The sequence below is a fragment of the Cydia pomonella genome, chromosome 28 (assembly GCF_033807575.1).
Source record: "Cydia pomonella isolate Wapato2018A chromosome 28, ilCydPomo1, whole genome shotgun sequence".
Taxonomy (NCBI): Eukaryota; Metazoa; Arthropoda; class Insecta; order Lepidoptera; family Tortricidae; genus Cydia; species Cydia pomonella.
In genome coordinates this window covers 7,690,813-7,717,817 of record NC_084730.1, presented here as the reverse complement: position 1 = coordinate 7,717,817, position 27,005 = coordinate 7,690,813, and the positions used below count along the sequence as shown (strand labels likewise).

The following is a 27,005-nucleotide window of genomic DNA, read 5'->3' as shown; positions in this document are numbered from 1 at the left end:
ATACTACCATTAGTACTTATGGCTGGCTTACCTTGTCGCTTGATTTTAATTTACGCCGTATGTTTTGTTGGCGCTTTGTAATCGCTGATGTGAGCAAACCTATTATCGGAGTGGATTTTCTCTCATTTTATCATTTACTTGTCGATGTTCGTTATGCTCGTTTAGTCGATGGAATAACTTTGCTCTCATCAGCCGCTGTAGATGCTTCAGCTTGTCCTTACCCCAAAATTAAAGTAATTTCTGGTAATATGCCGTTTCACACCTTACTTGAGGAATACCCGGACATTATTAAGCCTGCCGGTAATCCTCAGGAGCGTAAGTGTAAACACCAGACGCAGCACTTTATTAAGACTACGCCAGGTGCGCCTGTATTTTCAAGGCCACGGCGTTTAGCACCGGATCGCCTCAAAATTGCGAAGCGGGAATTTGAGGATATGGTGCGCTCGGGGATTGCGCGACGATCGGAGAGTCCTTGGTCGTCTCCGCTGCACTTAGTACCTAAAAAGGACAATGGCTGGCGTCCTTGTGGCGATTATCGCGCTCTTAACGCACGGACTGTCCCTGATAGGTACCCAGTGCGGCACATCGCTGATTTCTCGCATAACCTTTTTAAATGCAAGGTATTTAGCAAGTTGGATTTAGTGCGCGCATATAATCAAATTCCCGTCGCGCCCGAGGATGTTCCGAAAACGGCAATCACGACACCTTTTGGACTTTTCGAATTCCCATTTATGAGTTTTGGTTTGCGCAATGCGGCGCAAACATTCCAACGGTTTATGGACGAAGTCCTTAGGGGTCTTGATTTCTGTTTTTCCGTTTATCGATGACGTTTTAGTAGCCTCTGCCAATGACTCAGAACATGAAGCCCATTTACGAGCGGTTTTTGAGCGTTTCAATGACCATGGTATATTGCTTAATGCTAATAAATGTGTATTTGCGGTACCGGAAGTAGAGTTTTTAGGTTACCTGGTCTCGTCGGAGGGTACTAAGCCTATAGGAGCTAGGGTGAAGGCTATTCAAGATTTTCCTAAGCCTAAGATGATTAAGGACCTGAGGCGTTTCCTAGGGGCACTAAATTTTTACAGGCGGTTTATTACTGGTGCTGCTAAATTACAAGCTCCTCTCCATGCACTACTAAGTGGTCCAGGGGTGAAGAGCAACAGCCCGGTTGTCTGGACTCCAGAGTCAGAGGAGGCTTTTAATGCTTGCAAGTCAAGTATTGCAAATGCCGCTCTTTTGGCGCATCCAGACCCTTCCGCTCCCCTAGCGGTGGTTACAGATGCTTCAGATTTCGCCATTGGTTCTGTCATCCAACAACAGGTCGAGGGACATTGGCAACCATTGGGATTTTTCTCTCGCAAGTTGACACCCGCTCAGACGAGGTATAGCACCTACGATCGCGAACTTTTAGCCATTTATGAGTCAGTGAAGTACTTTAGATACATGATCGAGTTGAAACCGTTTTTTATACTCACTGACCATAAACCTATAGTCTCCGCTCTTAAAAAATCCCTCGATTCGTGTTCTCCGCGGCAATTCCGGTATTTAGATTTTATTTCTCAGTTTACGTCGGATATCCGGTATATATCAGGTGAAGAGAATGTCGTCGCGGACTCGCTATCGAGGATTGAGGCCATCACAGATGGACTTGACTTACAGGTTTTAGCTTTGTCACAGGCTACGGATACAGAGCTTCGGGACTTAATCAATGGCGGTTCATCTCTGAATTTAGAAAAAAAATCATTTGGATCGGTCAAGTTATTTTGTGATGTATCCCGGCCAGCCCCGCGTCCCTTCATTACATCAGAGTTCCGGAAGCAAGTTTTTGATTCCCTCCATGGACTCAGTCACCCTAGCGCTAGAAACACTATCAGGTTGGTGACTGAGCGTTACGTGTGGCCAGGGATTAAGAAGGATTGTAGGATATGGGCGCGAGCGTGTATTCCGTGCCAGCGCTCTAAAGTTTCACGCCACGTGCATGCCCCGGTTCATGATTTCAAGCCACCTACTGGTAGGTTCTCACACGTTCACGTCGATCTAATTGGCCCTATGCCTGTGTCGAACGGTTTTAAATACTGTCTCACGGCTGTAGATAGGTTTACGCGTTGGCCTGAGGCAGTACCGTTGTACGATATCACGGCGGAAAGTGTTGCCAAAGCTTTCATTTCGACGTGGGTGGCACGTTTTGGCTGTCCTCAGAATGTTACTACTGACCGAGGCAGGCAATTCGACTCCAATTTATTCCGGCAGATAGCAACAATGACTGGGTCTCGTCACTTGCAAACTACTGCGTATCACCCGGCCGCGAATGGAATCGTGGAGAGGTTCCATCGCCAGCTCAAGGCTGCCATTATGTGCCACGCAGATGAATGTTGGACTGAAACCCTTCCACTAGTACTTTTAGGTATACGTAGTGCATGGAAGGAAGATCTGTCTGCTTCGACCGCCGAGTTAGTTTACGGCGAGCCATTAAGACTTCCCAGCGATTTATTGCAACCGACACCTGACCAACTGACGGACTATACCGATTTCTTGTCACGTTTGCGTCAGCATATGAAAAAGTTGCAACCGACAACGGTTACACGTCATGGCTCTGCCAAAATTTTTATTTATAAGGACTTGGCAACTGCAACTCACGTTTTTGTGAGACAAGATTTTGTTCGTAGGTCGCTACAGCCACCGTATGCTGGCCCCTACAGAGTAATCGATAGGTCGGATAAGTATTATAGGGTTGACATCGCCGGTAATGAGGTTTCTATTTCTATTGATAGGTTAAAACCTGCCTACATTTTGACCGAAACGTCTGGCCCTACCAAAACGTCATCGACCGTCTTGCCTAGCTCAGTTGCCATTCCTTCTGAACCTAAAGTGTCTCGTTCTGGTCGCCATATACGTTTCCCCGATTATTATCGACCATAAAGGTCTCGGGGGGGCTGATGTGGCGACAGATATTTTAATTGTTAATATATTAATAAATAATATTAATGTTATTATATTCAAACGCCATTACGGTTCCGCGCGACGCGAGCGCGGTGAACAAGAACTTGCCTTATCGCTCGGTTCGCTTCGCCGTAGATCGGTGACCCGAGCGTGCATTCGTGCGCGCTCGGAAATCCTAGTTAGTCGGCAGATATCCACTCTCGAGGCTGGACGCATGCGCTTGCGCCGCCCGAGTAACGGTTAATGCTTACGCACCGACTCGCTTACATTTGGGATTATATTCGGTTTGCGCTGCGCGCCGAATAGCGCTTATAGTTTTAGTTTCTTTTTATGTACGCTATCCTTATGTGCTTTTTCTATCTCCTGTGCTTACTTTAAGTTTCTCTTCAACTATACTGTGCTGTGCTTTGTACTCTTATTTCTTTTCTTTGTGCTTGTGACTCTTGTGTGCCGTTATTGACAATATATATAATTAGTGTGGAAACTAGCTGGTTTTACTTCTCTCATTAGGCTAGTTCACCACACATTTATTTCGTTGTAAGCTCATGTACATAAAATATAAAAGGTGTTAAGTAAGTACTAATATCAGTCCAAAACGCCCTGCTAGGGCACACATCATACTTAAAACTAATTAAATTAGGCCAAAACAAAACAAAAATATTAAAATTCAAATAATTAAAAGAAAATAATTTAAATTAAAGTAGAAATAATACAAAATATATATAGTTGGTCAAGCAAATCTTGTCAGTAGAAAAACGCGGCAAATTTGAAAAATCGCGGGCTAGCAACACTGTGTTCGAATAATTCCAAAATCGCGTGTAATCTGTGTTTTATCTGTAGAATGTGGATCGTCCATCTTGTTTGTTTACATTCCGAATCGGTGCTAATTCAAGAGAAATTTCTGCTCCCAGCATTAAAATAAATATAAATATATTAAATAATATTGTGCATGACCATAAGCAAAGTCAAGATGCCTACAATGTAAGTAAAATCATGCTCGTTGATCTTAACCATTAGAAAATTTTGAGGTTATGATAATTACTTCAAGATCCCGGAGAATTTTTAAGATAATGTGCAGTTTTTTCTGTTTCAGGGTTAAAAGGCTTAAATAAAGATAAAACGTATGCCTAAATATATCCAATAAGACCACGAATTGTGCCCTCGAAACCGCAACTGATTCGATTGTTCCCAATATCAACAGACGAAGTCCTCAAATATTTTCAAAGGTAACTTTTTTAAACAATCTTAAGACGTTTAAGAACCTTGATTATACCTACTTTCTTTCGCAACATCAACCTAATACTTCCATATGTTTGTTGCAGGATTAAAACTCGCCCAATATAAGGCGTTCGTAAAAGTTTCTCTTCATACAAAACTTACCTACGGCGGTTTACGTACATACGTGTACAACGCAAACAAGACGAAAAATAAACTTGTTAATTAAAAAAACTAAAAAAATTGGGACAATAGTTTAGATTATTATTGTAAAAGTTGTCCGTTTGTTAATCATCACGAAAATATATTATTTAGGCTGATTTGTTTCATGCACTCAGCTATTGCACATGTATACCTATGGAAAATCCTAGTTTATACTTTCTGAAGTCGGTATGTACCTATTTAAAAGAAGTTTTAAGTCGCTTTACCTGTTTGTTCAATAAATTAAAATAATTTATTCAGTGTGCATAATTTTAGAAAAATATTTTAACATTTAAATCATACCTTCTTTTATCCAGAAACAATATAACTCCATATTACTCAAACAGATTCAAACAGATCTGTTTTATGCTTAAGATGCAATAAGTGACTAGGTACAAAGTATTCTGATGCTTGGTTGGAGTGGACCAGTAACATTGGTAACTTAATGATATTTTTTCAATGAATGGCCTGAATTAAGTGTAAGTAAGCTAAAGTGACCCGTATCTTAATTGCCTTGAAATTAAATGAACACCAAAATATCTGCAGTTGTGTTTTATTTATTTTTAATCTGTATATTTATATAAATATATTGTAAAACCATTTCAAAATTACACTGGTATGTGAATGTGACATTGTTCAAGAGAAATACACTAATTTACAATTAACAAGTGGCATAATTATTTTCTTTGGGCTTCTTCAGTTTCTGAACTGATGTTAAAAACAGCTTTCTACCGTGGTGCTCATGTTCTCTTTGCTCCCTATTTGTCTTCTAAGTTTGCTAAAACAGAATAAAACCATGATGATGATGAAATGATGTAAATAGTCCAGATATTTGATATTTAATAAGCCCTGCAATTGTGACAAGAATAGTTACAGTGATACCCTACCAGGGCTACCGCTGCCAGTGATGGCTCAGGGGTTACTTACCTAGGTTTTAATATTTACCTATATAAAACAATGGATTGTTTTATTCTAGTTAAATTCAGTAGTATAGGTACCTACTAACAGCTCGTTTGGTAAAAAGTACTCGAGTGCAAATGCCTTAACCTTTACATTTATTTAGCTATGACATCTTCATGTTTAAGTTGAATATATATGTAGCAGATCTGCTCCTAAGCATACCAAAGGTTAAGAATGCGAGCGCTCGCCTTTTGCGACCACCTTTTACTAAGCATACAAACCTTTATTTTAATTCAATCTATTGATATATTTTTCGATTGTACCTACCTAAATATGTCTAATTAGCTTTTGAAGGTTGCATAAAGGAGCATTTGTATTGCATTTTATCGTGATATATCTTTAATATTGAATTCCAACCGAGAAATCTGATAATATATTAAAATCCAGCTACCTGCGGAAGCAATGTCTTGATTCAAACATTATTTTCTCCAGCATAGTCCGTTTGCAAATAGGTATTTTTTGATCTCGTTTATCATATTGATTGACATCGTTTTTACTCCAGTTTAAATTGTCCCTCTCATAATAATAACAATTTCCAAATGCTTCAATAAACCGCGAGCTGCAATTTTAGTTGACGTACGAAGAGCGCGCTCAGCGGAAAAAAATATGTTTCGGTTCGATGTACATTGCTGCTTTTCTTAGCGCAATACTGCTCTGTGAGTGTTGCCATACTTCAGTTTGCTTTACATTGCTACTGACAGACTTTGCTTGACAGACTATATATATATTCATTCTCAACTCATTCATTTCAGTTAACATAATTTATAATTTATGAACCTCCAGGTCTTTTTGTTGTATTTTCCTTTTGTTGTGGTACACCATTTGTATTACATTGTTGATATGTTTATATGACTGTTTGGTTACAAAATAAATTATATAAAAAAGTGTGGCGTAGCCGTTGATTGTTAACTGATGGTTCATATGTCTTATGGCATCGAGATAAAGTCCAACTATAGCACATCTCTTGGCCAATAGCGTGGTGGTGACAGGTTGCCGGTGATTGGATGGACACGTGTCATTGTGAACACAGTCTAACCGATTATAAACCTTATAGCGACGAGATAAGATCCACCAATAACATTCCTCTTGGTTAAAAGAGTGTAGGAGGTAGCATTTACTCCAACCACCGAAAGACCTTTCTAGACAATTTCTGTATTACTGCTACGTGCATTAGATATTCAGACATGGCTTTCATATTTGGGGAAAAATTGAGACTTACCTTTTACCCAAAATGGGGTAACATGGCGAGGTAGCGGCGCCATATTCCATTTTGTATCACGGCTATATGCATTCGGTATCCCGATATGGCGTTCAGAATTGGGGAAATCATGACTTACCTTTTTGCTAAAAGGGTGTAATACATAGCAAGAGCGGCGTGACCGTCAGCCGGGCAGCAGAGGTAGCGCCGCGTGCAGTGCTTCACGTCTAGCAGCCACACGGCGAACGAGTGGTGGAAGATGGATAGGTAGCCGGTGGAACGCTCCATTACTAGTATTCTAGAAAAGATGGATGGCGTAAATAACAGAATTACCAGTCATTTAAAACTACTTGCACGCACAATTGCGTATTTCATCCCTCTTAAATGCTATTTCTTAATATAAACTGAAATAGATGTCATAAACTACAGAAAAGAAGACAAAGTCCTTCAGCAGCCAAGGCGTAACCTAACTGGCAGATTCAGCGTTCTCGGCTGACGCCATAACTTTTGCGTGCATAAATTGTAGGGGGCAGCACAGATGACGACAGATTTTTGGCGCGAAGTGTAAATGTTAAGTTTATGCTTCCAAGGCGGAAGATGCACAAGGAAACGTACGAGAACGGTAGATTGCTTTAACGTTAAGTGTCAATTTACATGTTTATGTTTCCGATTCGGCCCACAAGATGTTAGACCCTCCTGGCGCACGATGCCTTTGACCATCTCTTACTACGCGTCGTAGGAGCAGATGGAACTGAGAAGTATCATAGTAATATTAAAAATACTATCTTCTTTTATTCCCTTTCTTACAGCCTTTTGACTCGATTTTAAATGTCTATTGTTTAAGCTAGCCCGTAAACATAACTCCTCAGTAAGGCAGTTGTAACTTTTAAAATGTATACACCGTGTTTTTATTTATTTCATTAACTTCGGGGTATTGGTAAGTACATTTAAGGAAACTACATGACATAGTAAATTTTCCAAAAAAAAAAATATTTATATTTTTTTTTTACATTTTTTTTTTTTGTTATAAAAAGTAATTAAATGTTGCGTATAGCGTTGTTGTTGCACGGGCATTACATTTATCTCAATCAAACAATTGAAAACTGGGACATGTCAATTAGGGTGGATCAAAAATAGTTTTTTTTGAATTTTGATTTTGGCTACCACAAGAAACTTGTTACCCACTAACATTATATCAGATGAGTAAAAATTTTTAATTTATTCCAATGTTTTATACTGCCCCAGAGCTGTTAAAGTTTTCTAAAAAAATCCATAAACCGCCACCTATAAACTGAACTTGTGGGTAAATATAAAGCAGGAAGTCACTGTATATTATACTCTAATCGTTATTAAGGATTACAAAAACAATATGGAATGAAAATAAAGCTCATAATCAATAGTCCATATAAAAAAAAAAAACATGAAAAAACGTTAATTGTAGGTTTTTCACTGTAATTTAAATCTTTTTTGGAGTTGAAAAATGGAATAATTTTTCGAGATTTCAATCTCGTTTTGATGAATGCATGCCTTCTGAATGGGCCACAAACTGCTGCAGCTGCCTCAGTGACTATTTTGACGCACCTTTCTGTGGCTTGAGTGTGGTAGCGATATTTTTTTATACGAGGTATAATCTGCGTTTCGACTAACAGTGGGTTTTAAATACAGTCAAGAATCAAATCTTTGCTTTAATTTTTGGTTTAGTGATGGTTCTGTCAAAGTAACTTGGTTCCAATTTGTATAGTTTTTCGTGTAGTTTTCAGCTTCTAAATTAAATTTTGGCAGCACGAAAACTCGCAGAGATGTTTGTGACCGATTCTCGTGCTTTTACAATACTTGTAAAGCTGAAACTCTCACTTGCTCTCCTTCATCAGCTAACATGACCAATAAAATATTTCTGGGGTGCCCAAAATAGCCATACCGTGGATAACACGGTCCACGATGACTCTCATGTGCTGGGGAAGGTATCGCGATAGCATCATGGTTTTATGTAAATGTTTGGCTCCGTGAATTCAAAGTGGTTCAGTTTTAATCGAAAATCACATAGGGGCATAGAATTTAATTACAAAATTTACTAATAATACCAAATTTTCTGTCGGTGCAGACGTAGAAATATACAACCGCAGAATCCAGTTTCCTATTGTAAGCTCTTGAATGTACTATTTTGCCCGGGTTTTATTAGTAAGACTTTCACTACAAGATCCCAAACTGAAACAAATAAAGCTGATCCGTACTCAAATCACTTTTATTTGTAATTACAGGCAGAGTACACTCCATTGCCTGAAAGGGCTTCAGTGGAAGTGTCTCACAATCTTTCAACGCTTTCCCTATATCGCCTGAAACGCTGCGAGGTCCAGTCGTAGTGTCATCAAGGGTTTCAAATTTAATAAATGACACAAATATTTGTAGTGGTACACCACGGCATAATTGACCGATTTATCAACATTCGATGGTAAAATAATCGAATCGTATTAAATAGTGGGTAACAGAAATCACGCCAAATAAGACTATTTTGTAAAAGTTCCGTTAGCTTGGGGCAGTACTAAATATGAATGTAACTCTTTGATATTTTATATTATGAATGTTAGGTAGGTGTAACAACTTTTGCATAGCAGCCGAAAAGGACAGAAGCAAAAAATTTTTTTTTTCATACATTGAATGATCCACCCTAATGTCAATGTCATTTCGAACATCGATCGTCCGAGATAGTACTTACGTTTAGTAGCAAATGTATTAACCCGTACTAAACACTAATCAATATGTGAACGGGCCCTAAGGTAAGTGTACACACTCGTAAGAGCTTTATAAGATAAAAATAAAATATTGATTATCTCCGAAATGGAGTTAATTAGAATACCGGTGTCTTCGAGAAAGTTACTTAATTTAAGCTCAGGAATGCACCCTTGAAATTAACGCAAATAAAAAAAACACGGTGTATACTTAATTAGATAGATAGATAAAATCTTTATTCAACCACAACTTACATGCTTTGTGACACAAACAAATAACAAGAGAAAAAGAAAATTGACAAGAGACAAAGAAAAAGTAACATACAATTTGACACTAATATCAATAACAATATATTACGTGTCTTATTTTTAGATTAATAGAGATATTAGTAGAGGGTCATGTGTTGTGGTAAAGAATAGGCGCTGACTCAGCATAAATGCTGCGGAGACCACAGCGCTGATCTTCCGTCAGAACCTTAAAACCTACACTAATAAACGACTAGTGCCAGTCAATTATATTTTGCATATTTTTTTCAAAGGTAATTACATATGAAACCTACCTTCTAAGCAAATGCAGGCGTCTGTTGAAATCCTCTCTAGTAACACTGTACTCCTTGGTGAGAAGACATTTGTATAACATTTCCTCTGTGACGCCGCAGCGAGCGGCCAGCAACACGTCTAGCAGTAGACGGACCTGCAACATGGTTTAGTTTTATATATAATGAAGAAATATATTAAAAAAAAAAAAATTAATCTGTTTATTTCAGCGTTTGTTTTTTTTGAGGTACAGTCTGCACTCAGTTACAATCTCTATATTTGGAGATTATGTTAACTAAGTTTAGCCTTAACTAAGTATATAATTAGTCCTGTTGGCAGTTAGTGCTTACATGTTATTATAATACTATTTGTAACAAAATTAATTCATTTTAATCAGTGCTTTCTTAAGTGTACTCTTTATTTTATCAGGATGTTACATGTGGAGGTGTGTTTTATGTGGATGTATACATTATAAATAAATATTATAGGACATTATTACACAAATTGATTAAGTCCCACAGTAAGTACGATAAGGCTTGTGTTGAGGGTACTTAGACAACGATATATATAATATATAAATATTTATAAATACTTAAATACATAGAAAATACCCATGACTCAGGAACAAATATCCATGCTCATGACACAAATAAATGCCACAGTATATTATATAAAGAAGAATACATATTTGACATCCGAAATAAACGGTGCAGTTTAACACCTAAATATTGTTACATAATTTAGGAAAATGTTATCGAATTTCGCATCTTCAATTTAGCTTGCCATATTAATTTATAACGCTAAATGTAGAAAATAATAGTACCTTAGTAAATCGCCGTCCATGGAATAGCCGCTGAGCCAGCCATAGATACAGCCCGTTGAGTGTACCTGGTATCTCTTTGATTTCACGGAGCGCTATGAAGCCGTCTACCACTCCGTCCAACACCTGTAAATAAATTAGTACATTACGATACAAGTGCGAAATCCGAAACGAGTGGTGATGTATTAAAACACGACCGAAGGGAGTGTTTTAAATCGACACGAGTTGGGAATTACCTATTCGCACATGTAGCGTACAAAGTTTTACAGTACATATGGCCCTTTAAATGTTCGACACAGTAACTCAATATGCTAATTTTCTCACTAGTGCGGTAAAATAGCACCATATGTACTGTAATAGTACATTACGATACAAGTGCGAAAAATAGGAAATTCGAAACGAGTGCGGAAAAATTAAAACACGACCGAAGGGAGTGTTTTAAATTGACACGAGTTGCGAATTACCTATTCGCACATGTATCGTACAACGTTTTACAGTTCATATGGCCTTTTAAATGTTCGACACAGTAACGTAATATGTATTTCAGTATTTTCGCACTAGTGTGGTAAAGTAGCACCATATGTACTGTAAGAACACATTTAGGGCAACCTCTGGTTAATATAGAACGTATTACAAGCGCTTCAAAAAATTGGAAACAACCTTATTAAGTGTAAGTTCGTTTATCTTACTATCTCACTCTATCCTATAGCTTGAAATGATGCTGACCGGGTAGTGTAGACGCAGCCCGCGGCTATATTAATTGGCTTTTTGCGCTTTTCTTAGTGGATACATGATTTTAAAAAGAAAAAAAACAATACAGTAATAACTTCCTGTCCGCTAAAACACGAAAATAATGGTTAGATTTTTTTTGACCATAATGAAGAACTTCCCGTACTATTTTTGCTACAATAAGGTGAAGATGTCGTAGCATATTGGAGGAAAGGATATATACTGTATTGTGTTGTATTGGATATATATTGCTTTGATATGAATGATGAAATTCTTGACATAAGATTGATTATTATTTTTAGGACATGTTTTGAATTGCATCCATTTTATTATATAATACTATTTATGTACATATAAATGACGATCATAATATAAATTCATGTAGATTAGTTTAGCAAAATTTATGTTGTAATTTTATATTATGAGAATAAATATCAAAATCTAACCGCCTTATTCATAAACGTGTACTAAAGTTACGATGCCGCTGATCATCGTTTGTCCCTTTCCGACGTATTGGTACCATGGAAATGATCAGCGGCATTGTATCTTTAACTCTCTCTGTTTAAGCTTACACGGGCAACATGTTATGTTATTTATAAGTATGTAACTTTACTTTTGAGTGACATTAACGTGAGACACTTCATTCGGTTCTTGTCTGATTTATTTTTTTTGTCTTTTAATTATTTATATAATAATTCAAGCCTTGGAGACCCTATACATCTCTAAGGATAATTTAATATCTTTTTTTATATTATACATCTCTAAAGAATTTTAGTATTTGATGGTTTTATTTTTTTAATCATTTTTTTTGTGTAAGTTGACATTTAGAGACAGTATACATCTCTAATAAAGTATATATTATTTCATCGATTCCATATTTGTAATTTTTATTGTTTGTAAAAATGGACATGTAAAAGTGCCCCTGTGGCCTATTTGCTGAATAATTGTTTGATATTTGATATTTAGTAGACGTTTATGAATAAGACGGTGAATGAAAATCCTATCCTAATAAATAATAATCCTATTATGAAAAAAAAAAGAAAAAAAAAAAAAAAAAAAAAAGTATACCTTCTCGAGGTAGAGCAGGCAGCCGTCGCTCTTGATGCGCAGGTGGTCGAGCGCGGCCGCGGCCGCCGCGGCGGCGCTGGCGTCGTGCGACACGCGCGCTCTACCGACGATAACAATCAACTATTATATAAATAAATATCAACGGATTCTATCATATTCAATAGTTTTCGACGACCTGTCTGGCCTAGTGGGTAGTGACCCTGCCTATGAAGCCGATGGTCCCGGGTTCAAATCCTGGTAAAGGCATATTTGTGCGATGAGCATGGATATTTGTTCATTCGTCAGTCATGGGTGTTTTCTATGTAGTTAAGTATTTATATTTTTTTATATTACGAGTATATATATATGGTTGTCTAAGTACCCTCAACACAAGCCTTATTGAACTTAAATAAATAAATAAATATTATAAGACATTACTACACAAATTGACTAAGTCCCACAGTAAGTTCGATAAGGCTTGTGTTGAGGGTACTTAGACAACGATATATATAATATATAAATATTTTATAAATACATAGAAAACACCCATGACTCAGGAACAAACATCCTTGATCATCACACGAATAAATGCCCTTACCAAGATTTGAACCCGGGACCAATCGGCTTCATAGACAGGGTCACTACCCACTAGGCCAGACAGGTCGTCAAAGCTTACTGTAGGACTTAGTCAATTTGAATAATAATGTCCTATAATATTTATTTATTTATTTATCAACGGATTCTATTATATTCAATAGGTTTTCTTTGTTTAGGCTGCGTTTCCACTCTATAAGACCTTAGAAAAGAAAGCTCAGAGAAAGTCAGTATCATTTTTTCAATCCGTAAATGTGTGTGTGGTAAATAATGAATTATTTATTGTTATGTTAATAATGATGACATTGATAATTCAATGTATATGTACTGTATTATTAGACATTTAGATTTTATTCTAGTATGTTTCTATACTCTACAATTTTAGGTATTTAAAAAAAAGGTAAACAAAATCTACCCTCAAATGGCTCCTTAAGCCAGTTGAGGGTAGATGAAAACATTACATGATCAAATAATGTAGGTTAAAGTCAGGTCGTTCAGTCACAGATCCAGGCGGTTTTGTATTTGGTTGGTTAACCAATAAATGTTATAACTACCCGAAAATTTACAAATTGTTTGTGTAATTTTATTTAAATACCTAAAAATACACAGTAGGTATAGTATTTTTATACATATTTTGGTGTTTGACAATCCTTTTGTGAAATTCTTTGTATTAAGTTTGACATATAATATAATAAATAATCCAGCCTATATACGTCCCACTGCTGGGCACAGGCCTCCTCCCATGTGCGAGAGGGCCATTTAAAAGTGCTTATTGCTAGGCCTATTTGAATAAAGCATATATTGACTTTGACTTTTAATCCCAAAAACAGATTAAATGTGACATTATCTATGAAAAGGGACCTTATTATCGATGGCGCTTCCGCCGTCATAAACGATGCTCCGATACAAATACAACGCTGCGTGACGCAGTGCGGCGTAAGCGCCATCGACAATAAGGTCCCTTTTCATAGATAATGCCACAAATACAAACCATTAAATTGCGATAAACTTACCTGAGTCTGGGCTCCGTATCAAGACGAGACAGAACGTATCTCTGAACGTCGGCCGACACGTGGGCTCGCTGTAGCTCATCCAACGTTATCTTCCTGAATCCTTTGAACAAACGAATAAATATTATTATTTATAACTCCTAGTGACGTGTAACGTGAGTAAAAAGCGGTGGTGGCCGAGTGGATATGACGTCCGACTTTCAATCCGGAGGTCGTGGGTTCAAATCCTGGCTCGTACCAATGAGTTTTTCGGAACTTATGTACGAAATATCATTTGATATTTACCACTAGCTTTTCGGTGAAGGAAAACATCGTGAGGAAACCTGCATGCATCTGCGAAGAAATTCAAAGGTGTATGTGAAGTCCCCAATCCGCATTGGGCTAGCGTGGGGACTATAGCCCGAGCCCTCTCGCGCATGAGAGGAGGCCTGTGCCCAGCAGTGGGACGTATATAGGCTGAATTATTATATATATATAACTCCTAGTAATGGCTACTATACATAATTTTCCTATTTTTAATTTGAACCTTGTTGCAGAAGGAAATTGGGATGAATTCCATTTGTTTGAAAAAGAAATGACTAATCAATGAATTAGACTGCAACGAATATGTACATGGTAATGAACATTTGAGTCTTACGAGGTTAAACAATAGTACATTGTGCAACGAGGGGGGTAAGTGAAATTTTGGATAGGAGGGTGGTAATTTCCGACAGCCGGAGGCTGGAGGGAATTAAAAACCCGAGTTTGCAATATTCTTACCCCCGGAGTTACACACAATGTTTTTCATCACACTTGGGAAGAAAAAAACTAAATTTTAAGCGAAATAATTCTTAAATACGGTGACATATCAAACATTCGTCCGCCATTTTGTAATTTTTTGGCAGGTGGAGGCATCGAAGGCCTATTCGGCATTCAGCCACGATTGAAAGTTATGTAAAAATATTTTAAACGGCTGTTAAATTAATCAAATGAAATAATTTTAAACATAAACAAAAATATTAAATTATAAACATCAATATTTTAAAAGTAAAACTCATTTATGCTATCTTGGTTTTTATGAATAAGTGACATAATTAAAAAAAAAACTAGAACTCCCTTGGGAGTCATAGCTTTTTTTTCACAATCCTAAACTCGCGCGGGAACAAAATAGGCCTTCGTCCTTCAGCACACCTGCATGAAATAAGATCTTTTTCGAGCAAGTGTGATGAAAAATATTTTTGCTAAAGGTATGCCAGGAAGAGATCGCTCATAACTCTAGTGGGATGTCAATTTTGAATCACTCCGATCTGAATAGCGACATCTAGTGGACGATTGAGACAAGTTTAATTTTCTTAGGGCCTGTTTCACAATGTCCAAGTAAAGTCCTGAATAAGCTACTTGCCACTTATCTGATGAATAAATTCATCGTTGTCGTTTAACAATCTTCAAATAAACTTAACTGGCAGATAAAGTGCTAAGTTTAATTTATTTGCAATACTTTTAATTAACTATGCAATACTTTTACTTGAACAGTGAATTAAATCTCCATAGGCAGAACTGTTGCAAGTGTCCAGCTGTCAGCTATAAATAATAGTTCCAAATCTCTCCAGAGTAGCGCTAGAGTAGCTAAGAACCTAGGCGTCATTGACGGAATGAAGTGCGCTGTCTATGATAAGTTTTTTTTTTTTAATTACCTAGGTATCGTAGAGCCACCTATTTAAGGTTTTTTGACGGACACTTTTTGGTACATGTACGGAAGGTGGAGGTAAGGAAATAAATCTCCATGTACCAAAAAGTGTCATCAAAAAACCTTAAATAGGTGGCGCTACAATACCTAGAATATTTGAAAAAAAATCAAATCATAGACAGCGCACTTCACTCCGTCAATAGCACCTAGGTTCTTAGCTACTCTGGAGAGATTTGGAACTATTATTTGTAGCTAACAGCTGGACACTCTTAATTCCACACTCCATAGGTACATGGAGATTTAATTTAATTCCTTACCTCTACCATCCATATTGAACAGGCCCTTAATACTTCACACCTTACATTCGACTTTACACTCTATGTCCATGGGAACTAGATTGAAAAGGAAGCAGGAAGAAAAAAACTACAGTGACTACTTGTAAGTTCTACGTCAGCACATCGTTAGCGCGATGAAGAAATCGCCGCGAACGATACACCGCCATCTAGCGGACGATTGCGTCAACTTAACCTTTACCCTTGAACATTAGTTCTGAACTTTACACCAACGACACTAGGTTGAAAGTCGCTTATACCTGTAAACATCTTGGTGAGACTCTTGCTTTGTCTTCTGGCGCAGCAGACGAGCAGCAGCCACTGCGGGAACAGGTGCTGGTGACGAGAGAGGAGAGCGGCAACAGTGCGGGATTCCGTCGTGCTGTCTCGCTCTGGCGGTTGTCCTAAGGAAGAAAGATGCTTGTAAGTGAAAATGAACAGAGTAACGATTTTAAATCCGGAATTCTTCTAGTTGGTTTTCTATATCCTTATTACTAGATCCAGGCATCTGGCATCTGTTCAACGGTGGAGGTTAGAGTAGCAGGCTAGCAAATCATCAATAAATAAATAAACAAAAATTAATAAATATTGGATATCCTTACACAAATTGAGTCCCACAGTAAGCTCAAGAAGGCTTGTGTTATGGGTACTCAGGCAACGATATATATAATATATAAATAATTAAAATACATATAAACATAACTCAGGAACAAACATCTGTGCTCATCACACAAATAAATGTAAAATTCCCGGGTTCAAATCCTGGTAAGGGTACCAGGATTTGAACCCGGGAACATTGGCTTCACAGGCAGGGTCGCTACCCACTAGGCCAAACCGGTCATCAATACAAAAAAAATATAATAAAGAAAACTTACCATTGAGTCCTTCATCAATAGCGTCCACCAATAAAAACAAGCACTGCTTGGGAGGATCTATTTCCAACAGCGGAAACAATAACGCCTTCTTAAAACACTCATCTGGATTCTTCTCCAAATTATGAGGCAACAATGCTTGCTGGATCTCCGGTTCAGCCAATAATTTATCATAATAAGCATTAGCTATTAATGTCCTTGGACTAACTGGTAAAGAAGGTATTGGCGGTGGATCATCTTCTTTTTTCTCTCGTTCTAGAACATTCTGATATTCCGGCAACTCTTTAACTTCTTTCGACTTCTGCGGCGAATTTTCAACAGAGTTAGGTTTGAGCTCGCTTTTATTTGGGTATTTAAAATTGGCGACCGGTATTCTTGATTTAGGAGGACTGTTTGTCTTTTCGTTTTCACTGTTACTATCAGTTTTTTGCTCTGTAGATAAAGATTTATGTAGAACGCTTGGTTTTTTCTCGGTCAGCGGCTCTGAGCTTTGACGAAGAAGCCTTGAGTTGCGTATTTCTTTGGATTGGCGTTGGGAAATGTTGCGCAGGAACAGGTTTTCGTGGTTCTCGTATAGAGGGTTATCTTTTTCGTCTGTTGCGAACGGGTTGGTTGTCTTTACGCTGGAGCGGGGTAGGATTTCTGGCACCTGAAAAGAAAATTAGTTCATGTATCGTTTCTATAACATTAAGGTAGGGTTAAGGCGGAAACAGTGGCTCAGTCGTCTAAATATTGCCTCTCTCGTGTGGAAATTAGGTGGAGTGAGCCGCTGTACCCTTTTTTCTACCGAGCCACTGTTCCCTCCTTGACCTTACCTAATATGAAGCAGGTGGTCCTTCGAGCAAGATTTAGCCAGTGGAATCTTCGAGCAACACCGGCTTCCGACACGTCCGGGAGGAGCCAAGACTCAGAAACCGATTAAATTTCCAAACCCTTACCATGTGCTTGGCGCAAAACCTTTTCAGTTTCGCTCGTAAAACCGTTATTATTAAACCGGTTATTAGAAAACAGTTCTTGTCAAATTTACCGGTTTAGAACAATAAAAGTTTTTTCCTATGCCGGTGTCTATGTTTACGTGGCACAGCATCAGACCGGTCGGCCGTTGTGTCGCTCGTCAAATAAACCGGTTTTATAAGGTTACAATAATAGTATTTTATGCAACAGTTGTATAAGAAGGGTCAAAAAAGGCGAGTGGCGTGCCACACGCATACGCCACGAGCATTTTTTGACCTACTTATACAACGTTGCATACAATACTTTTCCTACGAGTCAACAAAAATAAATCTTAATTTAGGTAAACAAAGCAAAAGTATATAGCCAAGACGCGCGAGCATACTTTGTTACGCGCCCGGCCCGCCGCGGGCCGCGGCCGGCCGGTCGGCGACACCTCCTCGTAACTCATGAGGCCCTGGTACAGTCAGCATCAAAAGTAGCGGATGAAACAACGCGCCAAAAGTATCTGATATTCCGTATAACTTTTCCAAATGTAGATAATTTTCTAAAATTCGCGTTCAAAAATATATCTTTTACAGTCTTAGTTGTTCTACATTAAAGACATCTCTTTTCGTTAAGCTATTACAGAATGGAAGATATTTGATCCGCTACTTTTGATGCTGACTGTACTTGCTCTTTGCTAAATTAAATTTTTGGACAGTTTTGTTCTCGATTTTGGCCACAGTAGCCTATGGAGACTAACAAGCAACGCTAAGCGGTCTTCGTAGTCTATGGGTGTTACTATATTACGGGTGTCACATGCGTGTTTCTGACTTATGAAGCAATTGTTTCTACTATGCATCCAAATTAATATTTTGTAAGTTGGCAGCAATGCACTTAGTTTGAAACTGTATTAGTTTTGATTTTGTTAGGTTGGTAGCCATTAATCGCAGTAACGTTATAGCGATTTTAAAACACAAGTGCTGTTATGAGGAATAGACAATATAGACTTTCCTTGAAATCTTTTATGTATGTTCTTATATTCGTGTTAATGAATGCATAAATGACAGATAACAGTAGAGGAGTAGGAAAAAATAGTAAACGACCAATATAAATGTTAATAATATTTTTCCTTTAACACATTCGCTACCACCGTTTTCGTAGCACTATCCCAGAGTTTTCCCGCTTTGTAGAGGAAAGCCTTATACCGACCCCCCCCCCCCCCAACGTGATCTGTCGTCGATTTTTTCGTGACCCCTGCCCGTATCGAACCTCGCGTGCTTTGTGCATAAACCCTTAATGAAATAAATAAAATGAAATATTAACGAGCAATATTTTGAACTCGTTTACTCACATTAATTTTTAACAGAAACGTCTGCGAACGATGCTATTAAGCTTAGAATAAATTTAAAAAAAAAATGACTGCCTCGGGTGAGACTTGAACTCACGGCCAAGGCAGTAATTTTTCCACTTTTACTCACATTGTCAGCAGGTGTGTCGGCCATGGCGTCGGTGTACGCGTCCCGCTCGTGGATGCGGTCGATGGTGCGCGCGCGCCGCCCGCCGCCATCTTCCTCATCCGTCCGTTGATCTGTTTATTCATTCATTTATTTATTTATTTTTCTTCTCTATACTTCTATTTTGTATAAATGTGTATTTCTCTCGTATAATTTTGTATTATCTGTTTTTTCGTCATTTTATTATTTGTATTTCCTGTGTGTATTGTGGCAAACAAATAAACAGATTATCTATCTACTTGGCGCGGCGAATGATAATCCCAATGACAGTTCCTCGAATTCGCTTTTGGATAGACATACTTTAGTAGTTATGTATTCTGTAGAACTAGTTTTAAGATTGTTAGCTTAAGCGGGCCACTCACACACCTGCCGCAGGGGCAATATTGGAATTGGACCCTTAATATTGCCTCCTTAATTGTGATGTGTGTAGAGAAGCAGGGGCAATTTTAAGATTGGGCCTGCAGCAGGGCGGCAGGGACGCAAGACCTTCCTAGCTCCCTAGATTGTATCTACCGCCCTGCTAGGTTGTTTATTTTATTTTATACTAAATTGTAATTTAAAAAAAAAAAATTGTTATACGGTTACTTTACTTTTTACACTTTTGTGCCATTATAAATTGTAAATTCTGTGTATCACGTTATTTTATATGGGTGCTTGCCTGAAATAAGATCAATTTATTATTTATTTATTTATTTGTTACATGTGTAGTACGATTGGGGCAATTCCAGTCAGTTCATTGGAGACTACCGAACCAAACGGAAGTCACTTGTCACAATGAATAAAGAACGTGAAATTTGGAAACGGATAATAGATGTATATAAAGGCCGGCCCCACATGTGGGATAAAAAAAAAAAACAAAAAATATTTTGACCGGGACATGCGAAACCAAACTTTCGAATAATGTTCGAAATATATCGCGAACTCGCCAACGGTGTAGACATTTCAATTTTTTTTTTTAAATTTGAAAACATGCGCACGTCTTACTCGCGTGAGTTGAAAAAGGTCAGTATTTTCTTTGCAAATACCTATATTTAAGTGTAATAATATATTATTTTCGTTTTACAATAGTTATTGCTAACATTCTAAATACATAATTATTATTTTTTCATAACCTCTTTGCCATCGGTATCTGTCAGAGCGCTCTTCAATTGTTTATAACACAGGAGCCATTCTCGTCGACGTGCGTTCAGCGGGACTATCACTTACACACCGAGTGGCAGGCTAGTGTGTAGAAAATAGCCTAAAATTGCTCCGACCGCCGTACGACCGGTATTGCCCCTGCGGCAGGAGCGCTTTAAGAGGCTGTCAACACCCAATGTCCTTGAAATTGATGTTACTTAAACAGTTTTTTAAGAAATACTATTTGTTTTAGTCAAGTAAGAAAAATATATGTTCATATTAATTATATTTCAAAGACCGTGGTTGTACTCGATACATGATTGAACGAAATCGGCTCGATAGAAAATAATTGCAAAGATTGGTCTTAAAATCACAATTAAACGGTTTTATGTCTTTATTGTTTTGACTTATGGGTCTGCAATTAAAATCACAATTTCAAAACATTTATATCTAAACCGTGGTTGTGTAAAATATTACACTAATAATCCACTTTTTTTTATTTAAATATTTTTCTTATTATTCCCTTGCCCAGGCCCAGTAACATGCGACAGTGCTATCTCATTTACTCCGATAGAAATAGACAGTGTGCGCGCTTTAGGTATTGACAGCCTCTTAACAGTCTCTTGACGTGAAACATATATTTCATACACTTTTTTATTTTTTATTCTTTGACACTTGGAGAACCTTTACACCTCCAAATCTTATTAATGTCATTATTATTATTTTTCTCAGTCCGTGGGGACCTTATACATCTCCAAACTTAATGTATTAACCGTGGAGACTATACGTCTCTGTAACATTGTATAATATACTTGACTTGATACATACTAGTTATGTATTCTGTAGCATTAGTTTATGAGGCTGCTAGCTTAACAGTCTAGACGCAATTTATTTATTTAGTATACAAGTGCGCGCGAGCTGTAAGCGAACGCGCAATAAGAAAGCCGATGTGGGTAATGACCAATGCACACGTGTTTCATACGACGTTTTTCAACACACTTGCGAGGAAAAAACAAAACTAATAAATCAGATTTTTTTGTCAAGACAGTAAAGGTAACGTTTATTTGTTTATAACGATACAAACCTTCACTATCAGCGAGAAGAGGTTTGGAGCTATCTTCCCCATCATCGCCCAGCTCTTGAAATTTGCTGATCAATCGCTCCTCATCGGAATTGCGTCTGTCAATAAAAAAAAATCTTTAGTTTTTTGAGCCAAATTATATTTGTTTTATAACGAATAAAAAAAAATATTTAACTTCTACACATAAATTCTAAATAGGGAGAGAAAAGACTATATCTTTGGGTTCCATCCACCAACGGAGCGGCAGCTGACCTTCAGAACGCTTCATTACATACTATTAACTAGTGATTTTAATTCGTTTTTTAGGTAAGCGATCTTGATGTGTCTTTTTATTTGGATTTTATTAAAAAGAAATCTTTTGATAAATAAGTCACAACAAATATGTAACAATTATAAATCATAATTATACGATATACGATTATTTACATTATTTTTCATTCATAAGTAATATAAACTAGATTTTAAAAAGCGTATTTTAATAATTTTCAATAAAAAGACATGTTTATATTGTTTGCCTTTTTTCTAATGCTAAAAAAACGACGTATATAAAGTAATCGCCTTTGGTTACATAAATCTTAAGCACGTCAGGCTTCCTGTCTATAATACTCGTATGTTTAAATTTTAAGTCTGTTTTAGGAGTCCGGTAACGATTTTAGAGCAAAAATGTAAAATTTATAGATTTAGTCCTTGAAATTGTACACCTTTTGTTACGTTTTTTTTTTTTTTTATACTACGTCAGTGGCAAACAAGCATACGGCCTGCCGGATGGTAAGCAGTCTCCGTAGCCTATGTACACCTGCAACTCCAGAGGCGTTGCATGCGCGTTGCCGACCCTAACCCCACCCCCCTCGTTGAGATCTGGCAACCTTACTCACCGGCAGGAACACAACACTATGAGTAGGGTCTAGTGTTATTTGGCTGCGGTTTTCTGTAAGGTGGAGGTACTTCCCCAGTTGGGCTCTGCTCTAGATCTGGAATGACATCTGCTGTGCTGTGCCCTACCACACAAGGCGAGATGACATTCACATTGCCCATACCTCTCTTTTGGACGTAGTTTAAGGACATACCCGGGTCCAAAATATCGTGATATCTAAATAACAAGTATTGGTTTCTATTAGCATGTTCTCATCTTGCCTTTTAATAATGAGGTCGCAAGCGTGCGTCCCCGGTAATTTGTGACGAGAAGGGACAGTTTTTAAAAATTCACCAAGAAATTATGGTGGTAAATCATAGAAAATGATGTATAAGAATTGTAGATAGTTTAAGTATCAAAATTACGTTAAAATTAAGTCGATTTTCAGAGAAATTGTCACTTGTTTTGAAGTAATTTCTGGAGAAAATTGATTTCATTTACACCACTTCAAATTTGTAATAACAAAAATATAGTTTATTAAAGTTGAAGTACAGGATATGTCTAATACAAAATTATTCTTTTTAGCAGTCCAAACTTAACGAAATTTACAAATAAGATCCACAAAATCAGTGCTTTACGCGCGTTTACCTAAACGTCCATCAGAAAAAACATTACTAATTAAGTGAGTCTGTTTTCAAAACAAATTATTGCGTAGACACACTGGCCCCGTCCCACCTCCAACGGACTAATGTAAAAGCGGGCGCAGCGGCGGAAAGCGCCGAAATTTTGAAACGTAATAAATATAAGAGCCTCGGTAGAGAGTACCATTTTGTACCTTATGGCGTTGAAACTCTAGATCCATGGGGTCCCAGCGCGCACAAGTTTTTTGGAGAAATCGCGAAACGTCTGTTTGACGTAACTGGTGACCGAAGAGCTGGCGGCTTCCTCGCACAACGTATCAGTATTGCGATACAACGAGGAAATGCCGCCAGCATCCTTGGTACAATGCCTCAAGGGCCTATTTTAGATATAAGCTAGTTATAGTAATCATCTGTATATATCCATTAAGTATATTGTTATTGTCAATAAATAATTTATTTTTTTATTATTATTTATTAAAATGAAAGATAACAAGACGTGTTAATAGAATCCAGTATTTGTTATTTCTGATATTTAACAAAAGGTGTAAAATATCATCGACTAAATCTATAATTTGACATTTTTGCTACTAATATCGATAACGGCTTCTTAAGTTTAGATTCTATAATTATATCTTATATCCATATCGGTCGTGTCAGAGGAGTAAATTGTCTTACAAAGTCACCCATTTTCATGGGTGTTGAGTGGAAATGTTACCCGTCACAATCCCTAGGGGAGGCATCTCTCTCGCTCGTGTCGGCGCGGGGCCGGCGCGACGATTGGCTCAGAATCTGCATAGCCAGGGAGCGGATGAACTCGCCCGGACGGAGGCTGCTTTCGCTGTGCCCCTGCGATTATAAAGTGGTTACTATTTTGGTCCTTAGCTTTAATATTCGTTAATATTTTGGCTATAAAGCCTAATTTTTTTATTGCTTATCTTTCTTCTTTCCGCTATTATACTAAACACCCCTATAATGGAACAGGCACCAGTAATGGGATGGTATAGACAGATTCTGTAAAACAAGTATTTACCATCAGTTTTTAATCGCGGGCAACATTTTACCATAAACAAGAGCCAAAGAGCTACTCAAGTTTAATTTTTCATTGATATTTTGTTAGTTTGAAAATTAATATATAAATAAATAAATAAATATTATAGGACATTATTACACAAATTGACTAAGTCCCACAGTAAGCTCAATAAGGCTTGTGTTGAGGGTACTTAGACAACGATATATATAATATATAAATATTTTATAAATACTTAAATACATAGAAAACACCCATGACTCAGGAACAAATATCCATGCTCATCACACAAATACATGCCCTTACCAGGATTTGAACCCGGGACCATCAGCTTCGTAGGCAGGGTCACTACCCACTAGGCCAAACCGGTCCATACATACAAACATACATCCAAACCATGACTGGAGCAAAAACCCATAGTTTTAAATGGTTAATAACTAGGGCCCGTACTTTTCATGCCGTTGACGCAAAAATGACGTAATTTAACATACAGGCAGTTACTACAAATTTAGATAACTTACTTATTGATGGGTATCATAATAAATACTTGTTACGTGAATAAAAGCTTGTTACGCTGTTAAAAAACAATAATATTTATTATTTAATAAATTAATAATCTATTATTTCTTTGAGTGACAATAGGATGAAAGTCAGTTAGACATTTCTGTACTGATTGTCAAGTATATGTATCAGTTAGCTAAAGAGGTTGACAAATGATTAATTATTGGGATCAAACTCTATGTAGCGTGACGTCATTTTTCTGTCAACGGCATGAAATGTACGGGCTCTGTTAATAATATTGAAACCAATTGCAGTAGAAAGCGGTAGCGGTAGAAATTATAAAAATGTCGGCGAAATATCAAAAATACTCCAAATTTTCTCTTAAATGTTCCATGAATGGTGCCGTTACATAATACACACCATAGAGAAATAAGTAAACATAGAATGCTCACTCCATACATCAGTTTTCTTACCAAAACGCTTATTATCTTTGTAGGTGACATCTAGCGTCAAGTAGTAGATTTATCAGTACTGCTACTTGATAATAGATGGCGCGACGAACATGTCTAATGCTCAACATTTTTCATCCTATTTTTTTTTTATACAACTTCGGTGGCAAACAAGCATACGGCCCGCCTGATGGTAAGCAGTATCCGTAGCCTATGCACGCCTGCGACTCCAGAGGAGTTACATGCGCGTTGCCGACCCTACACCCGCCCCCCCTCGTTGAGCTCTGGCAACCTTACTCACCGGCAGGAACAACACTATGAGTAGGGTCTAGTGTTATTTGGCTGCGGTTTTCTGTAAGGTGGAGGTACTTCCCCAGTTGGGCTCTGCTCTAGGTCTGAAATGACATCCGCTGTGCTGTGCCCTACCACACAAAGCGAGACGACATTCACAATGCCCATAACTCTCTTTTGGACGTAGTTTAAGGACGTACCCGGGTCCGTATTATAACCGGAACTCTATTTTCAACTTCAGCTTGTAATATTAGTTGTAAATTGTTGAACAATACACTTTTCGCCAGTCGCGACATCTACTGTGAAGTAGCAATACCTACTGATAAATTCGCTACTTGACGCTAGATGTCGACTACGAAAATAATAAACGGTTTGGTAAGAAAACAGATGTATGAAGTGAGCACTCCATACTTACTTATTTCTCTATGATGCACTCATTAAGGAATAAATAAATTTCAAAATCTATTTATGACTCATACATACATCGGATTTTTTAGAAGAAAAATAAATATAATATATTTATTTTTCTTCTAAATAGTATATATTATATACTAAACTCAGTTATCGATTCCTTCCCCCTAAACTAGTGATCACTCCTTTGTTTAGTTATTCTTAAGGCAGAGTCAAATTAGAACTCTGTTTAAAAGATATAGAGTTCAATTTTGTATAATTCCGTCCACCCTTATGCCAGTTAAGGGCGTCCCTTACGCCAATGACCTTCAATCTGAATCTCTTAGTTTTCTAATGTTTTTTGTAGCTGATCATATTAACAGTAACTGCTGTAAGCAATATAGTATACCATATTTACTTCAAAGTTCGCTGTCTTCGAGATATTTGGCATCAAAGTTAGCAATTTTAGTCCAAAAAACTGGTTTGCCGGCCGTAACTTTTATGTTAATTAGTTTAAAATTAAAACCTCTGACCAGTTTTTAGAGACGTCAAAGACGATCCCAAATGTGTAGATTTCGTACATGTAAAATCCTTCACAGCAATCTAGTAACGTAAACTATTGTCTTTAGACATTGTTTAAAAAATATATAAAAAAAAAAATAAGTGTTCATTTCTTTCAAAACTCGGCAGACCAGAATGGAGATAAAAAATTGAAGAACCGATAGCCATTTGTCTTATAATTCTATCTATAGTGCAAATGTAGGAATAACGACTCAAAACTAGTCAAAAATCGATGAAAAACGCGGGGAGCCCCGTAAAAGGTTAGTATAGGTAGTGAGTCACAAAAATAATAACCTGCAAGAAATGCCTGGCCAGCAGTCTTCTGTTCAGCGCCCTCTGTTGGCGAGCCTGGGGCCCTTGCCCGGGATCACTTAGCTCCTGACATAACGCCGTTTTCCCGCTGCCAGCATCACCTAAAATAAAATAATAATGTTAGTTAACATTCCCCGTTTCAGCTTGGGCAAAAATACTTTCGTATGTCCGGATGGTCAGATCCGTCTGCTCTTGGCCTGGCGTGCTTCGGTTAACCTGCGGGACGCTTTTTTTTATCGGTGTGGGAATGCTGTTACGCATCGTCCCCTGGCCTGAGGTGGGGCCATTTTGGGGGTAAGGGGGACTCACACCTCCCGGCTTTTTCCATGCAGAAAGAGGGGGAGGAGCCTACAAAGTAAACCCACACCGATGTTCCCACATTATGCCGTTTGGGGAGGCGTCATGGGACCGCGAACATTCTACCACGACGGGCGCTCCGGGGCTCCGGGCTCCGGTCCGGGCCTCCGGGCTCCGCTGCGTCCC

The 27,005-nt window shown here is 37.8% G+C and overlaps 1 protein-coding gene and 1 long non-coding RNA gene across 6 annotated transcripts in view; both read right to left on the bottom strand.

Moving 5' to 3' along the window:
• LOC133533129 (ankyrin repeat domain-containing protein 50) overlaps positions 1-27,005 on the bottom strand; it is a 176,502-nt gene that overhangs the window by 57,673 nt on the left and 91,824 nt on the right. For all 5 annotated transcript variants that reach the window (XM_061872085.1, XM_061872089.1, XM_061872086.1 and 2 more), the window contains 11 exons: positions 26,505-26,623; positions 23,707-23,837; positions 21,501-21,595; positions 19,262-19,371; positions 16,851-17,496; positions 16,236-16,379; positions 13,981-14,080; positions 12,395-12,494; positions 10,601-10,723; positions 9,801-9,934; positions 6,654-6,812 (listed from right to left, as the gene is read on the bottom strand). In XM_061872085.1, coding sequence (XP_061728069.1) covers positions 6,654-6,812; positions 9,801-9,934; positions 10,601-10,723; positions 12,395-12,494; positions 13,981-14,080; positions 16,236-16,379; positions 16,851-17,496; positions 19,262-19,371; positions 21,501-21,595; positions 23,707-23,837; positions 26,505-26,623 — 1,861 coding nt within the window. The remainder of the gene's footprint in view (positions 1-6,653; positions 6,813-9,800; positions 9,935-10,600; positions 10,724-12,394; positions 12,495-13,980; positions 14,081-16,235; positions 16,380-16,850; positions 17,497-19,261; positions 19,372-21,500; positions 21,596-23,706; positions 23,838-26,504; positions 26,624-27,005) is intronic.
• LOC133533137 (uncharacterized) lies at positions 4,893-6,049 on the bottom strand. Its single transcript, XR_009801810.1, has 2 exons — positions 5,708-6,049; positions 4,893-5,134 (listed from the first exon to the last, which is right to left on the bottom strand). It is a non-coding gene; the product is annotated as an uncharacterized LOC133533137 (long non-coding RNA).